This window comes from Macaca nemestrina, chromosome X (assembly GCF_043159975.1).
Source record: "Macaca nemestrina isolate mMacNem1 chromosome X, mMacNem.hap1, whole genome shotgun sequence".
Classification (NCBI taxonomy): Eukaryota; Metazoa; Chordata; class Mammalia; order Primates; family Cercopithecidae; genus Macaca; species Macaca nemestrina.
In genome coordinates this window covers 68,807,340-68,825,960 of record NC_092145.1, presented here as the reverse complement: position 1 = coordinate 68,825,960, position 18,621 = coordinate 68,807,340, and the positions used below count along the sequence as shown (strand labels likewise).

General features: G+C 38.0%; 1 protein-coding gene across 8 annotated transcripts in view; it reads right to left on the bottom strand.

The window, feature by feature from the left end:
* The window catches only part of LOC105488015 (CHM Rab escort protein), a 191,270-nt gene that overhangs the window by 47,388 nt on the left and 125,261 nt on the right, over window positions 1–18,621 (bottom strand). For all 8 annotated transcript variants that reach the window (XM_011751662.2, XM_011751660.3, XM_071088994.1 and 5 more), the window contains one exon: window positions 1,995–2,072. In XM_011751662.2, coding sequence (XP_011749964.2) covers window positions 1,995–2,072 — 78 coding nt within the window. The remainder of the gene's footprint in view (window positions 1–1,994; window positions 2,073–18,621) is intronic.

Below are 18,621 nucleotides of genomic sequence, written 5' to 3'. Positions count from 1 at the left end.
CATTCAAGGGCTACCCAACCTTTACTCATGCCTTAGAAGTTACAAAACAAGACATGTCTTTCTATGAAGATATTCTTAGAAGCAGTCTGCCTGCTATTTAGAATTCACATTTGATTGTCGGTATATCTGGCAGTTTCAAATTGATAAGGATTAGACTGAATTAAGACCTAGAAATCCCAGTTTGCCATGGAACACAGTACCCTTAACTAAACCCTCAATTTTACCTTATAGATCAGTGTTATCTAAGGACTTCCTATACTAGATTCACTTGGGGTTTTCTTTAAAACTGCAAATTACTGCATTCCCCCTAAGCATATTAACTAATTTCACTTTCTGAGGGTGAAGAACAGAAATCTGCATTTTTGCCAAGATAACCTGGTAATTTTTAGGCACACTAAAGTTTGAAAACCACCAATCTAGAGATTCATTTGGTCTCTAGACCATTAGCTTTCAGCTATCTGTTGCAACTGGAATCTGTACCGGATCATAAAAAAGAGCTCCTCTGTTCAGAGCATGTCATAAAAACTAAGACAAAGGTAAGGAAAAGGTGGCCTTTAGTTCAACAAATGCAATTACTATACTAGCATACCTTTAAAAAAAAAAAAAAAATGAGCTATGCAAATTATTCATGTCACATGGGACTGAAATGGGACCCCAAGGATAAAAGAATATAAGCAAATAAATACCAAATAAGCAATTCATTATCTGGCTTTCTGTCATGGGAACATACTCTTGTAGCAAAATGAATGCACAAAGAAAAATGATTCTAGAAGTCTAAAGACAACTATTCCTTAACTTCCATAGAGTTCTTCAGGAATCAAGATGTTAACATCCTGGGTCTTCAGGGATTAATTTTTCTCTGCAAATTATCACGTTTCATTTTGTACTATCCTTCTATAAAAGTGCTAAAGGTACTTTACAAGCCTTTTAAAATATGTATCAGTGTTATCGTATACTACAGAATTACCCTTCTAAAGCAAATTTACTATCTAAGCATTACATATTTCTAGAGTTGAGGATTTTCTTCACCATACCTCAAAATACTAGTTTTTTCACTACAATTAGTCTATAAGAAGTTAAGAGACACTGTATGCCATTTAGACGATACAAAACTTTTGTAAAATGAAAGAAACAGCTTAAAATTTATATTATTTAAGCTTCCAGTTCAAATATTAAAATGTTTTATAACCTCAAAAATACTATTTAACTATATACTCCTAAAAACAATCATCCAATAAATACAAGTCAGTAGATTGTTGAGAACGTGTAACAAAAAAGAAAAACACATAGCAATTTAGATAGTATCTAAAACTGGATCTAAAATATTTAAGTTTCAGTGTAGAAGGTAGAAATCAGAGAGTATTTTATCCAGTGTAATTCAGACCAGTGATTATAACTGAAATATAAAATACACAGTAAACAGTCTTTTAAAGAACAGGTAAATTCTTATTTCAATCCTAAAGCAGCCTATAGGCCTGATACTATTGTAAAAAATTTATCCTCAGATAAGAGGGCAGCATAGTTTATGACAACAATCTACCTAAAAAACTCATTAAAGTCTTTTCTCTTGGAGTGACATGCATTATCAGCAGAGATTAATCTGATGAGTCTTTAGGTGAATTCCATTTTTAAAAATGCAATAACAGAGGGCTTTGTTGTCATCTGATGAAAATCAATTAGAGGAGGTAAGGCCACAAGGAAAACCAACATCACTCATCACCCACCCCCTGGCAGCTGAAATGATTTGTCTTCCAAGCTTGGATGACCAGGAGCTATAGGCATATTGCAGGGAAATTAATTTAGTTTCTATATTCTGAACTCACTATTCTTGTTCTGGAGGACCTAAACACAAATTACTTTTAATCAAGGTTGATATGTTATTAATACCAAGGAGGATCTTTGAAGAATCTTTTTTTTTTTAAATTGACTTCAGCATTTTTCACCTGTGTTTGGGATATATACATATATATGAAGGTTACTTATATCATCCTTACTTTCTGGATTCTTTGTCCACTACAAGGCACTGTACTGAATGGCGAAGACAATAAATTCCACCAAACACTGCACACATCCTAGGAAAAGAACGGGAAAATAAGAATTAGGGTAATTGGGTTGAAAATTAAGGTAAAAGTATCTTCTTTTAAGTATTTTACAATTCATAATTGGTATTACAGAAAAAACATTTTGATAATGTATTATTTTCTCTATCACAGTACTAAAAGTCTCTCAGAGGCAAGATCAGTAATATCTTGACACAGTAGAAGTGCTACTGATAATAATATAATGCTGACATTTAGAACTGTGACCAAACCAAAAGTGTCCCTAAGCAAGAGCCAATTATCCCCTGAAAATCAGCTCCTGCCTACCTAAGGTACAAAGAACACAAACAGTCTCAAGAGGTAATGTATGTATGACACACCCAAGAGAAATCACCATTGAGAAGTGTTAAAGAGGAATTAAGCAGGGAAGACTCTGGAAAACTCCTAGATATTTTACTTACAAAAAATGTAAGCAAAATCTCCCGTAGCCAAAACTAAACTGGGAACTGAAAGCTAGAGCACTAAGCACGACTTAATGCAGCAGAAGCCCTAGGGAGTGTGCCTATCTCAGTAGCAATCTAAGTGCGTAAGTTTTAATGCACACATAAGGAGAGGAGAGGCCTTAAGATCCAAACAAGGCAGTAAGTAGAAAAGGAGATATTTTCTTATAATGTCTGGATTATTAAAGAGCTATGCCTCAGTTAAAGGGTAACCAAGAAAAGAAATACATGAACTAAAAGAGGGAGAAAACAAGCAAAAAAAAAAAAAAAACATTTTTGTTTGGGTGGATCCCTGAATGGAGGAAGACTACACTGTGTATTTATTATCAGTAGTCTGCCCTCATACATGTTAGGGGTTTGAAATTATACCACTATATGATACAAGAAGCTCTTAGCCAGTAAAATATAAAATATCATGAGAAATGGCTCTGGGTCAGTGAGTAGACTCCTGGACACTTAGGGGAAGCAATAGCTAAAGCTTTGTGGTGGAATAAGACTAACCAAGGCCACATGAGATTGCCACAGATACCTACATAATGACTTTATAATCTAAAATTATACAACACATGAGGAAACACATCTTACTTTGAGTGAGCAGACAAAAGAAATAGCAGGATTAAACTCCCCAAAATGTTATTTGGCTAGTATAACTATCTGATTGAGATATGGGTATGCTTATAGTGAATGAATCAAAAACACAAGAAAATAATAATGGAATGTCCAGAAAGACGATTATGGTAGGCTGAAAAATGCACTCTCCCATTAAGATGTTCACATTTTAATCTCTGGTTCCTGTGAATATATTACCATGCCTGGCAAGAAGGACTTTACAGTGGTGATTAATGTATTGATCTTGAGATTGGGAGATTATTCTGGTGGGTGCAACATAATCACAAGTATCTTTAAAAGAAAGAGGTGGCCGGGAGCAGAGGCTCACACCTGTAATCCCAGCACTTTGGGAGGCCGAGGCAGGTGGATCACCTGAGGTCAGGAGTTTGAGACCAGCCTAGCTAACATGGTGAAATCCCATCTCTAATAAAAACGCAAAATTAGCCGGGTATAGTGGTGCATGCCTGTCATCCCAGCTACATAGGAGGCTGAGGCAGGAGAATTGCTTGAATCTGGGAAGCAGAGATTGCAGTGAGCCAAGATCGCGCCACTGCACTCCAACCTAGGTGACAGAGTGAGACTCTGTCTCAAAAAAAAAAAAAAAAAAAAAAAAGAAAAGAAAGAAAAAAAAGAGGCAGGGCCGGGAGCAGTGGCTCACGCCTGTAATCCCAGCACTTTGGGAGGCCAAGGCAGGCAGACCACCAGAGGTCAGGAGTTCAAGACCAGCCTGGCCAACATGGTGAAACCTTGTCTCTACTAAAAATACAAAAATTAGCTGGGCGTGGTGGCACACGTCTTTAATCCCAGCTATTCGGGAGGCTGAGGCAGGAGAATCACTTGAATCTGGAAGGCAGAGGTTGCAGTGAGCTGAGACTGTGCCACTGCACTCCAGCCTGGGCGACAGAGCAAGACTCTGTGGGGAAAAAAAAAAGAAAAAGAAAAAGAAAAGGAAAGGGGAAAGGAGACAGGAGAGGAGGGGGGAGGGGAAGGGGGGGAGGGAAAGAGAGGGGAGGGGAGGGGAGGGGAGAGGAGGGGAGGGGAGGGGAGGAGGCAGGAAGGTCAAAGTCAAAAAAGATGATGTGAAGACAGGAGTGGCCATCAGAGTGATCCCACTGTTGGAAGTGGGGCACATGCCAAGGAATACAGGCAACTTCTATATGCTAGATAAGACAAGGAACAGATTCTCTCCTAGAGGCCCGAAAAGAAATGAAGTTCTGCCAACCAGTTTTAAACTTCTGGCCTCCAGGATGGTAAGATAACAAATTTGTGTTGTTATAAGCTACTAGGTTTGTTATGGTACCAATAGGAAAGTAACAGAAAGATCCATGAATGTATGGAAATGATGACAGAAGTGGCATTACAAAGCAGTGGGGAAAGAATGGAACCATGAAAAAATGATTTGGAAGGAGAAGAGCCAAGATGGCACACTAGACACAGCCAGTAAAAGCTTCTCCCACCGAAAGAGACCAGACAATCAAGTAGACAAACACACTGTGAACAGATCTTCAGGAAGAAGGCACTGAGAGTGGATATAGGGAGAAAGAACGCAGGCCCCAGGGCTGAAAAGGGAGGAGGCCCAGAATACTCCACGGGGTTCCCAAACACCGGAACTTGTTCCTAGTCACCAGCGGCTTCTAAAGAAGGGGTCAGTGACATAGGCATAGAATGGTTCATCTTTGTCACAGACCTCTGGAATGCTAGCTGCAGGAGCCTCTATGAGCCCCATGGACATTTGAGATGGCAAGGAGAATTGCCCAGAGAGTTGGTAGAGACAGAAATCCAGTCTACTTGGAGTCCAGAAGGTTTGGCATGGGAAGAGCTGCAGTGGAGCACAGCCAAGGGAGCCCATCCCCTAAGGCTCACCATGCTCCTCTAGGTGGTTTTACCCTTTTGTGAACAGCTGGACCTGGAGAGTGCAAGGCTATCTTACCTGCAGGATTGGGTTGGTGTGATCTAAACAACCCCCCCCATCTGCTGGTATCTGCTCTGGCCACACCTGCTTGCAGCACAGCCTCAGCTGCCCTGACAAAATCCTTGCCAGAGTTCACTATCATAGATCATTGACTGGCAGTATCCACCTTCCCATCAGAGTATTTTTGAAGACAAACCTCCACCAGTGAGCATCCACTTGCAGCCTCCCCTCAACGGTGCGCACTCAGCCACAGCCTCCCCAAGCCACGCTGCCAGAGCCCACATGTATAAGAATCTACCACCACCATATCAGTGCCCATGCACACACAAACCAACCGCAGTCCCACTGACACACTGGGAGCCCCTCCCTCAGCGATACCATTGCTGCAGTCACCCATGGAGCCCAACACCACCCTGCTGGTGTACATTTGCCTGTGCCCCAGCTGCCACAGCACCCACTCTGTGCCTCCCACGCCCAATTGCAGCACTTTTGCCAGCAGCCCCTGTTGAAGAATTGTTGCCATTGGAATGGGAACACCTCACCACCTCCAGCACAGCAGGTGCTTGACCTCAATAAACCAGAACAAAGCAGCAGGCCTGGTCCCAGCCACCTAGGGTTAGGGCATGCAGCCCAAGACAGGTGAGCTGAGCCTTGGCCGCCTGAAAGTACCCAGAAAGGAAACCAATGAAATAAACCCAACTTGTATCACAAATAAACCTTCAAGGAAATTAAAAAATATAAAACCCAGCAACTTCAGAGATTAAACACCAGCTCACACAGATGAGAAACAACCACCATAAGAATTCTGGAAACCCTGGCATCATCCAGACACCAAAACCTGGCAGAGATATAACAGAAGAAGAAAACCTCGGGCCGATATCCTTGATTATTTCAATAGATGTAGAAAAAACTTTCAATAAAATTCAAAATCCATTCATGTTTAAAATGCTCAATAAATTAGGTATTGAAGGAATATACCTCAAAATAATAAGAGCCATCTGTGACACACCCACAGTCAATATCATACTAAATGGGCAAAAGCTGGAAGCATTCCCCTTGAGTACTGGCACAAGACAAGGATGCCCTGTCTCACCACTCCTATTCAACACAGTATTGAAAATTCTGGTCAGGGCAATCAGGCAAGAGAAAGAAAGAAAGGGCATCAAAATAGAAAGAGAGGAAGTCAAACTATCTTGTCTACAGATGACATGATCCTGTATCTAGAAACCCCATAGTCTCAGCCAAAAGTTTCTAAAGCTAATAAACAACTTGAGCAGTCTCAGAATACAAAATCAATGTGCAAAAATCACTAGCATTCCTATACACCAACAACAGTCAAGTCGAGAGGCAAATCAGGAAAGATCACCCATTCACAATTGCCACAAAAGGAATAAACTACCTAGGAATACAGCTAACTAAGGAGGTGAAAGATCTCTCCAAGGAGAACTACAAACCACTGCTGAAAGAAATCAGAGATGACACAAACAAATGGAAAAACATCCATGCTCATGCATATGAAAAATCAATATTGTTAAAATGGCCATACTGCTGAAAGCAATTTATAGGTTCAATGTTATTTCCATTAAACTACCACTGACATTCTTCAAAGAACTGGAAAAAAAACTATTTAAAAATTTATATGGAATCATAAAAGAGCCTGAATAGGCAAGGCAATCCTATGCAAAAAGAACTAGGCCGAGGCATCAGGCTACCTGACTTCAAACTATACTACAGGGTTACAGTAACCAAAATAGTATGGTACTGGTACAAAAACAGACACACAGACCAATGAAACAGAATACAGAACCCAGAAAAAAGACCACACACCTACAACTATCTGACCTTTGACAAAACTGACAAAAACAAGCAATGGGGAAAGGATTCCCTATTCAATAAACGGTGCTGGGATAACTGGCTTAGCCACATGCAGAAGATCAAAACCAGACCCCTTCCTTACACCATATGTAAAAATTAATTCAAGATAGATTAACAACTTAAATGTAAAACCTCAAACTATAAAAACCCTGGAAGACAATCTAGTAAATACCATTCTGGGCATAGGCATGGACAAAGATTTCATGACGAAGATGCCAAAAGCAACCACAACAAAAGCAAACATTGAAAAATGGGATCTGATTAAACTAAAGAGCTTCTGCACAGCAAAAGAAACTATCAACAGAGTAGCCAACCTACAGAATGGGAGAACATTTTTGCAACCTATCTATCTGACAAAGGTCTAATATCCAGCATCTATAAGGAACTTAAAGTAATTTAAAAGAAAATAAAACACCCCATAAAAAAGTGGGCAAAGAACATGAACACACACTTTTGAAAAGAAGACATACATGCCGCCAAGAAGCATATGGAAAAAAGTTCAACATCAGTGATCATTAAAGAAACGCAAAGCAAAACCACAATGAGACACCACCTAGCACCAGTCAGAATGGCTATTATTAAAACATCAAAAAATAACAAATGCTGGCAAGGTTGTGGTGAAAAAGGAATGCTTATACACTGTTGGTGGGAGTGTAAATTAGTTCAACCATTATGGATGACTGTGGAGATTCCTCAAGGACCTAAAGACAGACATACCATTCAACTCAGCAATCCCATTACTGGGTGTATACCCAAAAGAATATAAATCATTCTATTGTAAAGACAACATACACACGTATGTTTATTGTAGCACTCTTCACAATAGCAAAGACACAGAATCAACCTAAATGTCCATCAATGACAGAATGGATGAAGAAAATGTGGTACATATACACTGTGGAATACTATGCAGCCATAAAGAAAGATGAGCTCATGTCCTTCACAGGGACATGGATGGAGCTGGGGGCCATTATCATTAGCAAACTAACACAGGAACAGAAAACCAAATACCACTTGTTCTCACTTATAAGTGGGAGCTAAATGATGAGAACACATGGTCATATAGAGGGGAACAAGATACACTGGGGCCTATGGGTCAGGGAGGCTGGAAGGAGGGAGAGGATCAGGAAAAATAACTATTGGGTACTAGGCTTAATATCTGGGTGATGAAATAATCTATACAACAAACCACCATGACACAAGTTTAGCTATGTAACAAACCTGCAAATGTAGCCCTGAACTTAAAATCAAAGTTTTTTAAAAAAGAAAAAACAAACAAAATACAATTCTGGCGACCCTAAAAGGCAGAGTGTCTTCTTACCTCCACACAACCACACTAGCTCTATAGCAGTGGTTCTTAACCAGATTGAAATGGCTGAAATGACAGACATACATTTCAGAACCTGGATGGGAAGAAAATCCAATGAGATACAGGAGAAGCAACCTGCGTTTCAACAACACATCCCAGTAAAGCAGTAAAATGATCCAAAAGTTGAAAGATGACTTAGCCATTTTAAGAAGGAACCGAACAGAACTTCTGGAAATAAAAAAAATTCACTACAGGGTTTAATAATGCAACTGGAAGCATAAATAAAATAAACCAATCTGAGGGGGAAAACTTCAGAATTTGAGAGCTGATGCTTCGAATCAACACAGACAAAAATTTTTAAAAGAAGTGAAAAACTGAACAAAACCTCTGAGAAACATGGGACTACATAAAGAGACCAAACCTACAACACATTGGCATTCCTGAAAGAGATGGAGATAGAGCAAGCAACCTGGAAAACATATTTGAGGATATTATCCATAAAAATTTCCCCAACCTTGCTAGGGAGGTCAACATACAAATTCAGGAAATTCCAAGAACCCCTGTGAGATAGTATGCAAGATGACAATCCCCGAAACACAGTCATCAGACTTTCCAAGGTCAACTCGAAAGAAAAAGTCTTGAGAGCTGCTAGAGAGAAGGGGCAGATCATGTACAAAGGGAACCCCGTCAGGCTAACAACAGACCTTTCAGCAGAAACATTACAGGCCAGAAGAGATTAGGGGCCTACATACAGCATCCTTAAAAAAAGAAATCGCAACACAAAATTTCATATCTAGCCTAAGTGTCATAAGCAAAGGAGAAATAAAATACTTTTAAACGAGCAAATGCTAAGGGAATTCGTTACCACCACATCTACCTTAAAAGAGGTCCTCAAGGTATGTAAATATGGAAAAGAAAGATACTTGCCAGCAGAAAAACATGCTAAAGTACACAGACCACTGCCACTATAAAGCAACCACACAATCAAGTCTACAAAACATCCAGCTAACAATATGATGACAGGATCAAATTTTCACATATCAATACTGACCTTGAAAGTAAACAAGATAAATGTCCCACTTAAAAGGCACAGAGTGGCAAGTTGGATAAAGAAGCAAGACCCAACGGTATGCTGTCTTCAAGAGGCTCATCTAACATGCTGTGACACCCATAGGCTCAAAGTAAACAGACGGAAAAAGATCTATCAAGCAAATGGAAAACAATAAAGAGCAGGGGATGCTATTCTTATTTCAGACAAAACAGACTTTAAGCAAAACATGATCAAAAAAGACAAACAAGGGCATTACATAATGATAAAGCTTTCAATTCAATAAAAAGAATTAACTATCCTAAATGCACCCAACAAAGGAGCACCCAGATTCATAAAACAACTTCTTAGTGACCTACGAAGAGACTTAGATAACCACACAATAATAGTGGGAGACTTCAACACCCCACTGATAGTGTTAGATTTACTGAGGCAGAAAAATAACCAAGATATTGAGGACCCAAATTCAGAACACTCTACCCAAAAATGACAGAATATACAATATTCTCATCTGCACATAGCAAATACTCTAAAATTGACCACATGTTCAACCATAAAGCAATTCTCAACAATTTTTTAATCAAACCAACTAAACTCAGAATACAGAGCAATAAAAATAGAAGTCAATACCAAAAATATCACTCAAAACCACACAATTACATGGAAATTAAATAACCTGCTACTGAATGACTTTTAGGGAAATAATGAAATTAAGGCAGAAATTTTTAAAAAATGCTTTGAAATGAACAAAAACTAAGATACAACATACTAGAATCTCTTGGACATAGCTAACACAGAATTAAGAGGAAAGCTTATAGCGCTAAATGCCAAGAAGTTAGAAATGCCTCAATGACATAACATCACATCTAAAAGAATTAAAAAACAAAACAAAACAAAACAAAAAAAACCAAGAGTAAACCAATCCTAAAGCTAGCAAGACAAGAAATAACCAAAATCAGAGCTAAATTGAACAAAACTGAGCTGCGAAAATCCACACAAAATATCAAGGAAACCAAAAGGTAAGTCTTTGAAAGAATAAACAGATTGGTAGACCACTAGCTAGAGTAATAAAGAAAAAAAAGGGAGAAGGTCCAAATAAACACAATCAGAAATGACAAGGTGACATATCACCGACCCCACTAAAATACAAAACACCCTCGGAGACTATAAGAACACCTGCATGTACACAAACTAGAAATTCTAGAAGAAATGGATAAATTCCTAGAAACCTACAATCCCCAAGACAGAACAAGGAAGAAACTGAAATACTGAACAGACTAATAATAAGTTCTAAAACTGAATCAGTAATAAAGTCTTCCAACCAGAAAATGCCCTGGGCCACACAGAGTCACAGTCAGATCCTACTAGACGTACAAAGAGCTAGTACCAATCTCACTGAAACTACCCCAAAATCGAGGAGGAGGGTCTTTTCCCTAACTAATTCTATGAAGTCAGCGTCTTTCGACACCAAAACTTGTCAGAGACACAATGAAAAAAGAAAACTTCAGGCCAATATCCTTCATGAACATAGATGCAAAAACCCTCAAAAAAATACTAGCAAACTGAATCCAGCAGCATAAAAACTAATCCACCATAATCAAGTAGGCTTTATTCCTGAGATGCAAGGTTAGTTCAACATATGCAAATCAATAAATGTGATTAATAAATACGCCCAAGTGGTAGTCTGCCTCCTGTTGTTGATAGGGGGATACTGATATAGGGGAAACTGATGTAATCAAGACAATCAGACCAATCTTCACCATCAATTTCCTATTGTACATGAAATATTACATGAAATATTACATGAAAGCCAATATGTACATGAAATATTACAGGCCCATTCCACATCAATAGGCTGAGTTAGGTTGAGGCCCCCAAAAAGACCAGGAAAAAAAACCTGTCAGTTGGGTATAAGATACATGAAGAAAATACAGAAGTGAGAGAGGAAACAAATGCCGCCATTGTGAGCTACACATATCTCCCCTTTCTAACAGTCAAGACTGGTATGGTGAAAAAAAACAATCAGAAGCAGTATGAAAAATGTATACGCTTATGTAGCTATACACCTTTGCAATTGCAGAAATGTATAGTAGACCACATAATCCATGTTTCAATTTGCCTGAGGATATCTTCATGCCACGTGAATGGCAGCACCTGTGTTTCTAAGCTCTTCGTAAGCAGCTATACATGAGTTGTTACCAACCAACCTACTGAATTTTCCATTTCAGTCAGATGGACCATGTTTACATATACACATACACACACAGAAAAAGATCATTAGATAAAACTTAATATTATTGAATCAATTCCCCACTGGAGAAAAATAACTTTTAAATGTCTTTCCACATTACAAGAAATACAAAGGAATAAATTCAGAACCCACTGGAAATTGTATAAGGTTAAAAAAATATAAAACAATATGCCACAGGCTATTACATTATCAAAAGCCTAAATAATCCACTTAACCAAAATTAAATGCAATTGTCTATAAAGACCTCCTTTTATGAAATAGTATAAAGTTTATGAAATATACTGTTACTTTATAATATTATTAAGTATCCTTTTCTTTGAAAATTAATTTTATAAAGTATTTTTAGGCTAAATGGGGCCTCAAATGCATTTAAATACAGTTATAGATGCCAAGATATAGGGGGCATCTATAACTACTTACAGTAAATCATCAAAAAATTATCTGATTTTCAACAATATAATTTATTAACAGTGGATATATACTATATGGAAAAAAACACAAGAATGTAAAGAATGTTGAGAACTAGTTAGTGTGAATGATGGGAAATATTATAGAAGAAGTTTAATAATGAGACAGAATTGTGATAATTCATTTAAACATCCTCTCAATTTTAAACGAGAACATAGGAAGTATTTTGTGCTCTTGGAAAGGTATATGGTTACATGTGTACATATATTTTTCATACTGCTTCTCATTTGTTTTTTCCCCCATACCAGTCTTTGTTAGAAAGGGAAGCTATGTGTAGCTCATAATGGCAGCATTTGTTCTCTGTCACCTCTGTATTTTCTTCCTGTATCTTATGCCCAAGTGAAAAAAAAACAAAAACAAAAAACAGTGATTTGTAAGAAGTGCCACACAGAATGAGTATTGATATAAAGACTCTTCTGTATGCTATTCTTATCAGTCATTCCCATACTCTTTAAAAAAAAAAAAAAAAGTTTTGGTTGGGGGTGTGAGGACTACTTGGTGTCAATAAGCAACAGTGGAAATATTTCATAAGTGGGTAAGAAGCACAATAGCAGGGAGTTCTTGAGAGCTGTATTCAAAACCCAAATAGGAGGCATTTACATGAGAAGTAGGGAATTATATGTGGGGAAATAACTATTGGTTACATATTGTTCTTTGGGGCACAAAGCCAACAACCACCACCATACAAATAATAATCACAACTAGCACTGAGTGCTTACTACACAACAGAAGTTTTACATGTATTAACACATTGCATCCTACAATAATCCTATAAGCCAGGGTTTCACAGATTTGGAAACTGAGGAAGAGGTCAAGTGACTTGCTTGAGGTCATTTAGGAAATGGTATTGCTGGGGTAAAAATCCAAGTGATTTGGTCTCAGAGGTTTCTCTGTTAACCATCATACCAACCTGCCCCATTGTCAGTATTATCCTTCTTGGGATTAAAAAGGAAAGCAACAGAATCAGATGATCAAAGTTACTCTAAGACTTGTTCTAATTCCTGTTGAATTGCAAAAATTATTACAAAGAGTAAAATAATCCCTCAGCTTCTACACATTATTTTCTCTCAAGAAAGTACATGTTTATTCTGTCTGTACATGTTAAACGGATTATGTGTGACTTCATTTTAGATAGTGCAAAAACTCAAAGTAAGTATAACCATGGGAATAGTGGTCTTCAGAGTACGTAGCAAATTATGACTATCCTGTAATCCACATTTTAAAAAGTGATGTATAAAGTATACTGGTAAGCTAGAAATTTTTAAATAAAGAAAATGCTGTGAGTAGAAGGTAAATACTTTACCATGATTTGGGGGGAGGTAATAAGGTTCCACATGACACGTTTTCTTCCAGTGCATTAAATGGCAGCCTAACAACCCACAGGTTAACATGCCTTAGTGATGGACAATTAAGCAACTGAAGATGGGAAACATCTCTGAGATGTCAGGTAGGCTCCAGCTTTTGTGCAGTTTATAGCAGCCATCCTAAGGTCTAACATAACGCCTGATAAGACAGCTCTGTACACTTCCCTTCCAAAGGGTAGTATGCAGCCTAGAGGCAATCAAATATAAATTTTGCAGGACTTATCTAAAAAAGAAATCTACTAAACACAGTATGTAGGACTGTCCCCAAAAAAGTCACTACAAAAATACATTAGAACTCTTTATTAAATTCCATTAAAAACAAACCAAACAAAGAGGTCTGTTACAAGAGAAAAATTAGAGTGACCATTGATCATCACTGTGCTTTAGTGACACCCCAGCTAAAACTGTAAACAGAAAAGTGGAAGTTCCATTCCAACAGTAAGTAGGCATGTCTACATGTCACAAGATACTATAAGGCTTCAGTGATTGCATCTATCTGTAAAAAGTTCAACTCGTTTCTTGTAACTAAATTCATACATATGTATTTATCATAACACTATATTTAAAACAACATATTGAGTTTTCTGTCATGTAATGTTGCCCTGGTTGGTGGCTGCCAGTCTGAAAAAATACATGTAGGGAAACCTAAATGCACGTATTTATTTTTATACACACACACACACACACACGGAAAGGGGATTCCAAAAGTCTTAGTGGTATTTACACACATGTGCATGAACTATAAATGCAGTTTTTACACGGGATGGTCTTACTGCTGTTTACACACATGTTCATGCATTATAAATGCAGTTTTTACACGGGATGGTCTTACTGCTGTTTACATACATGTTCATGCACTATAAATGCAGTTTTACTATATACTGTAGATCATATAGCATGTTTGTGGGGTTACATACTTATATCACGTATTTATATTACTAAATCATATAGTACTAACATAAATGATATAATATAAATATACGATATAAGTATGTAACCCACAAACATGCTATATGATCTACAGTATATAGTAAATTAGCAGTGTTCACTTATGCTAACATCCTCCCCCTTTTTTTTCTTCCTTTCTTGGTATTTGGTATCTTTCTTTGAGCAAGAAGTAGACGGAAGGAGAATATTTGTAAGGTGGGTGTCAGAAGTAAATGCTGCATTTTGCTGTAGTGGATCTGGTTCCTGGGAAGGCAAAATTAGACAGCACATGCCATAGCATCATCTCTCCTCAAGATGCCTGCTAGGACTCAAGATATTGGAATCCAACTCAGCGTAGACTTCCTATTGGCCTGAAACAGAATGCCTCCTCAAGAGCAGTAGCTAAATACAGATGTTCCTTGCCTTGTAAATTGCAAATATCAATGGATATAATAGGACATAACTCCATCATAAGTTGAGAAGTGTACTGAATGTGTATCACTTTCATACCATTTTAATGTCAAACAAAACCTAAAGTCAAACCTAGTTGGGGATGATCTGTCATAGGCAATGACTCCTGCAGCCTCAGGAAACAGTTATGTTCAAAACAATCCCAAGTCAGGCCTCATCCTCTGCTATAAGCTCTTGAAACTCATTATCTATAAGGTTTTACTCTATTCAGCAAGGCCATCAAAAAAGCCTTCAAATCAATGTTCCACTACAACACAGCCTCATTCACAGTGATCCAGTATTGCCAAAATAGCAAGCGCGACTTGATACGAGTCATAATGACAGAAACTGAGTGGGCTTGTTTAGCAAGCAGTGATCACCAAAATCAAAATTACCAGGTCACTAGAAGTCAAGTGTATAACTTTAGTCATGATGTGCAAATTGGAATGAGATCAACTCGTGGGGGTGATTGTGAAAGTAATGTGGACATTCTAAGTGTTGAGTCAGACTGCCTAGGTTCTTTTCCGGGTTCCCCCCACTTACTAGCTGTGTGACAGCGTTTCAGTTCTAAAGACTATAAAATGGGGATAATGATATCTATTGTATAGACTTGCCACAAGGATTAAATGGATTAATACATGTGAAGTGCTTACTGTCTTCCTGGTGCATCGTAAATGTTAAATACATCATAGCTTGTGTTAGCTATCACCTTCTGTTGCAAAGGAGATAATGATTACACATTGTACCACCAATGTGGGGTTTGTAGGCTACACTGCTCTTATTGACTGTGTGACAGTCCACCTCCAGGTGTTCAAGCCCTATAGTTTCTAACAGAATTCAAGCAACTTGGGGACCTGGTCAATTCAACTACCTTCTACAGAGGAACTTGTGACAGTTTTAAGAAAAACGTTAATGCTGACGGCAACAAGCAACAACATTTATACCTTTATGCACAAATATTTGTAGAACGAGGCCTACTATGTACCAGGTGTAATTCTGGGCACTGGGGATACAAAAGTATGTGAGACAAATGCTGTCCCTGCTGTCATATGACTTATCTAGTACAAGAGAGAGACAACAAACAAAAAATAAGATAAGAGTAGATAGTGATAAGTGTTCTGAAGATAATAAAACAGGGTAAGGTGAAGGTGATAAGGGGGTTGGAACATTAGACAGGGTATTCAGGGACAGTCCCTTTGAGGAACTGATATCTGAGCTGAGACCTGAATGATCAGAAGAAACTGACCACATGAAAGGCTGGAAAAACATTCCAAGCAGAAAGAAAATGAAATTTCAAAACTTCAAGTGCAAACTAGCTCAGTATATTTGAGGAAGAGAGAGATGCCTAATGGAGCTGGAATACAGTGAATAGGGAGAAATACAGTAGGAAACAAGGACACACATAGTTGGGGGCCTAATCTTGCAAGGCTTTCAAGGCCAGGGTAAAGATCTTAAACTTTACTCTTAAGTACAATGAGTAGGAACCAGCAAGTTTTGAGCAAGGCAGCAACACGATCAGATTTGTATTATTTTAAAAATGGGCCTGGCTGCTCTGTGGAGAATTCTCAAAGGGGCAAGAGTGAAAGAGGGGAGGCCAGTTATGTCTACCATAGACCAAGTGAGAGAAGATGGTGACCTAAATCAAGGCAATGGCAGTACAGATGAAGAAGTGGAGAGGCTGGGGACATATATAAGTCATAAAGCTGACAAGAATTGCTAATGGACTAGAGGCAGAAGGGAGGTGTCTTCCTGAGAACAAGTATAAGGTAACGTGCATATTCATGAAAGCAGTCTCCCCCATGAAATGTGAAATAATCAAATGCAACTGCTCAAGCCTGATAGTCTTCCTATACAAGTATTGCTGTGAAGGAATACCCAGAAAGCACTCTTACTCCACCTGTGGAGTGATTATTAGAGACAGCAAATTGTTACCAACCTCAAAAACCACTATCTCTTGACCATTCATCAAGATTACAACTTAATACTCTGGGTACTAATTTCTATATAGGAGGGCACAAGGAACAGGTTAGTTTCTGTGCCTTAAGGAGTCGTCATGGACCTGGAATAACAGCACAGTTGCTAATTCAAGAAATTATTTAGTACAAGTATCTGAGTCTAACGGGGCTTCTGGTGTAGATTTCTCACTCAAGGAAAAGGTTGTGGGCAGATGGACTGCCCTTTAGAATCGCTGTCAATCTTGGAAGGCATAATCATCATGTTTAATCTAGAAAAAGCTGTCAAAAAAACCCAACACATAGCCTTCAGAAAACTTGCTCCCAAAAGTGCCTCCTTTTTATAAATCTTAGCCATTTATCTAGCTTCCCCTATTCTTGATGAGACTCTGTAGATGATATACTCATTATTTTTCAGTTTTTCCGGCTGTCCTTAAATTTAACCTTCTATAGGAAAGTCACAATAAAACTATGGATTGGATGACAAAAACAGATCTGTATTAGTAATTGCACCAGGGGTCCAGAATAAATTAGCACAAATTATAGACTACAAGTGTTCACTCAATCTTTAAAACATAAAGCCTTCTAAAATATTGAGGGTCAACTTACATGCTTGGGTCAAAACCTAGCCTCCATATCTATGTTTCACAAGTACAGTGACTATCTGGTTCGTACAAGGGCCAGAACCACCGAGCCAACTCAATGATTCCTCAATATAGCTTATCACAATGATGTCAATGGAACTTCTGATGGAAAAGCACTGGCGTCTCCTGACTACTCTTTAAACATATTGTAATTTAAACTAAGCTCTCAATAAAACTGAATTTTTCATTCTGAACACTCATACCATTTGCCCCATCTTTATTATCTGCCGCAGAGCTATCTAAGCAAATTCATTCAAAAACAGGTTTTTTACATTCAAAAGAAAGTCTTTGGTTCAAACTTTTGGGGTGTAGCAAACTAGTCTATAGCGATCCTACTTAGACTCTCTATAAGATTTCTTTTGCTCAATCTCCTTTCTTGGGCTCTTTCTCTGGTTTAATGTTCTGTATGAGATATATTCATTTCTGTTTTGAATAATCCTTATTTAAATCATTGTTCTATTTTGCTGCCTAGTCTTGAAAATTCAAATTGTACAAATAACATAAACGTAAAGAGACATCCATTTTGAATCCAGATAAGAATATACTTCTTTTACTTCTAATGCTCTTCACGGCTATGTCCAGTATTATGTCAGTTTTTCTGAATGTAGAAACAAAAATATCCAAAGCGAATGTCTTTAGGGAGCCCTACATAACAACTCCTAGATCCCTTTCATGCGTTGAAAAATGTACAGAGACCATCTTCTCAGAAACACGGCCACTCATGCCATTTTCCTGCTTTATCACAGGGTCCTTGGGAAACAGTCCATTAGCAAATACTCTTCAGCTTAGCATTTTATTTTACTATCTATAAGCTCTCAGAATGAACAATAACCTGGAAGGTGGGTTGGAAGTGTGTTATTATGCTGACTCTTAAATCATTTATAAAAATGTGAAAAAAACAAACAAACAAAAAACTAAACATTGATTCTTGGCAAAGCCTACTATAAAAATCTCCCCATGCAGGTAAGAGCTCATATAAACCACCCCCTTCCTTCCATATTGTGTTTAAACTAGATCATTACGCATGACTAAACATTATTCCCAACCCCATGGTGGGAGAATATTTATTTTTTAAAGCAGTCTTTGGTATAAAATCTTCTCAAAGGCTGTTTGGAAATTCAAATGTTCACTGGCTCCTCCTTGTTCATACCTTATTTATCCCTCTCAAAGAACTCCGTTAGATGGTTGAGGTATAATTACCTCACAAAAACCAGGTTCTTCTCTCCTGTGGGTTATATGTTCAAGAATTTCACCCTTTAGCTATTTTTCACAA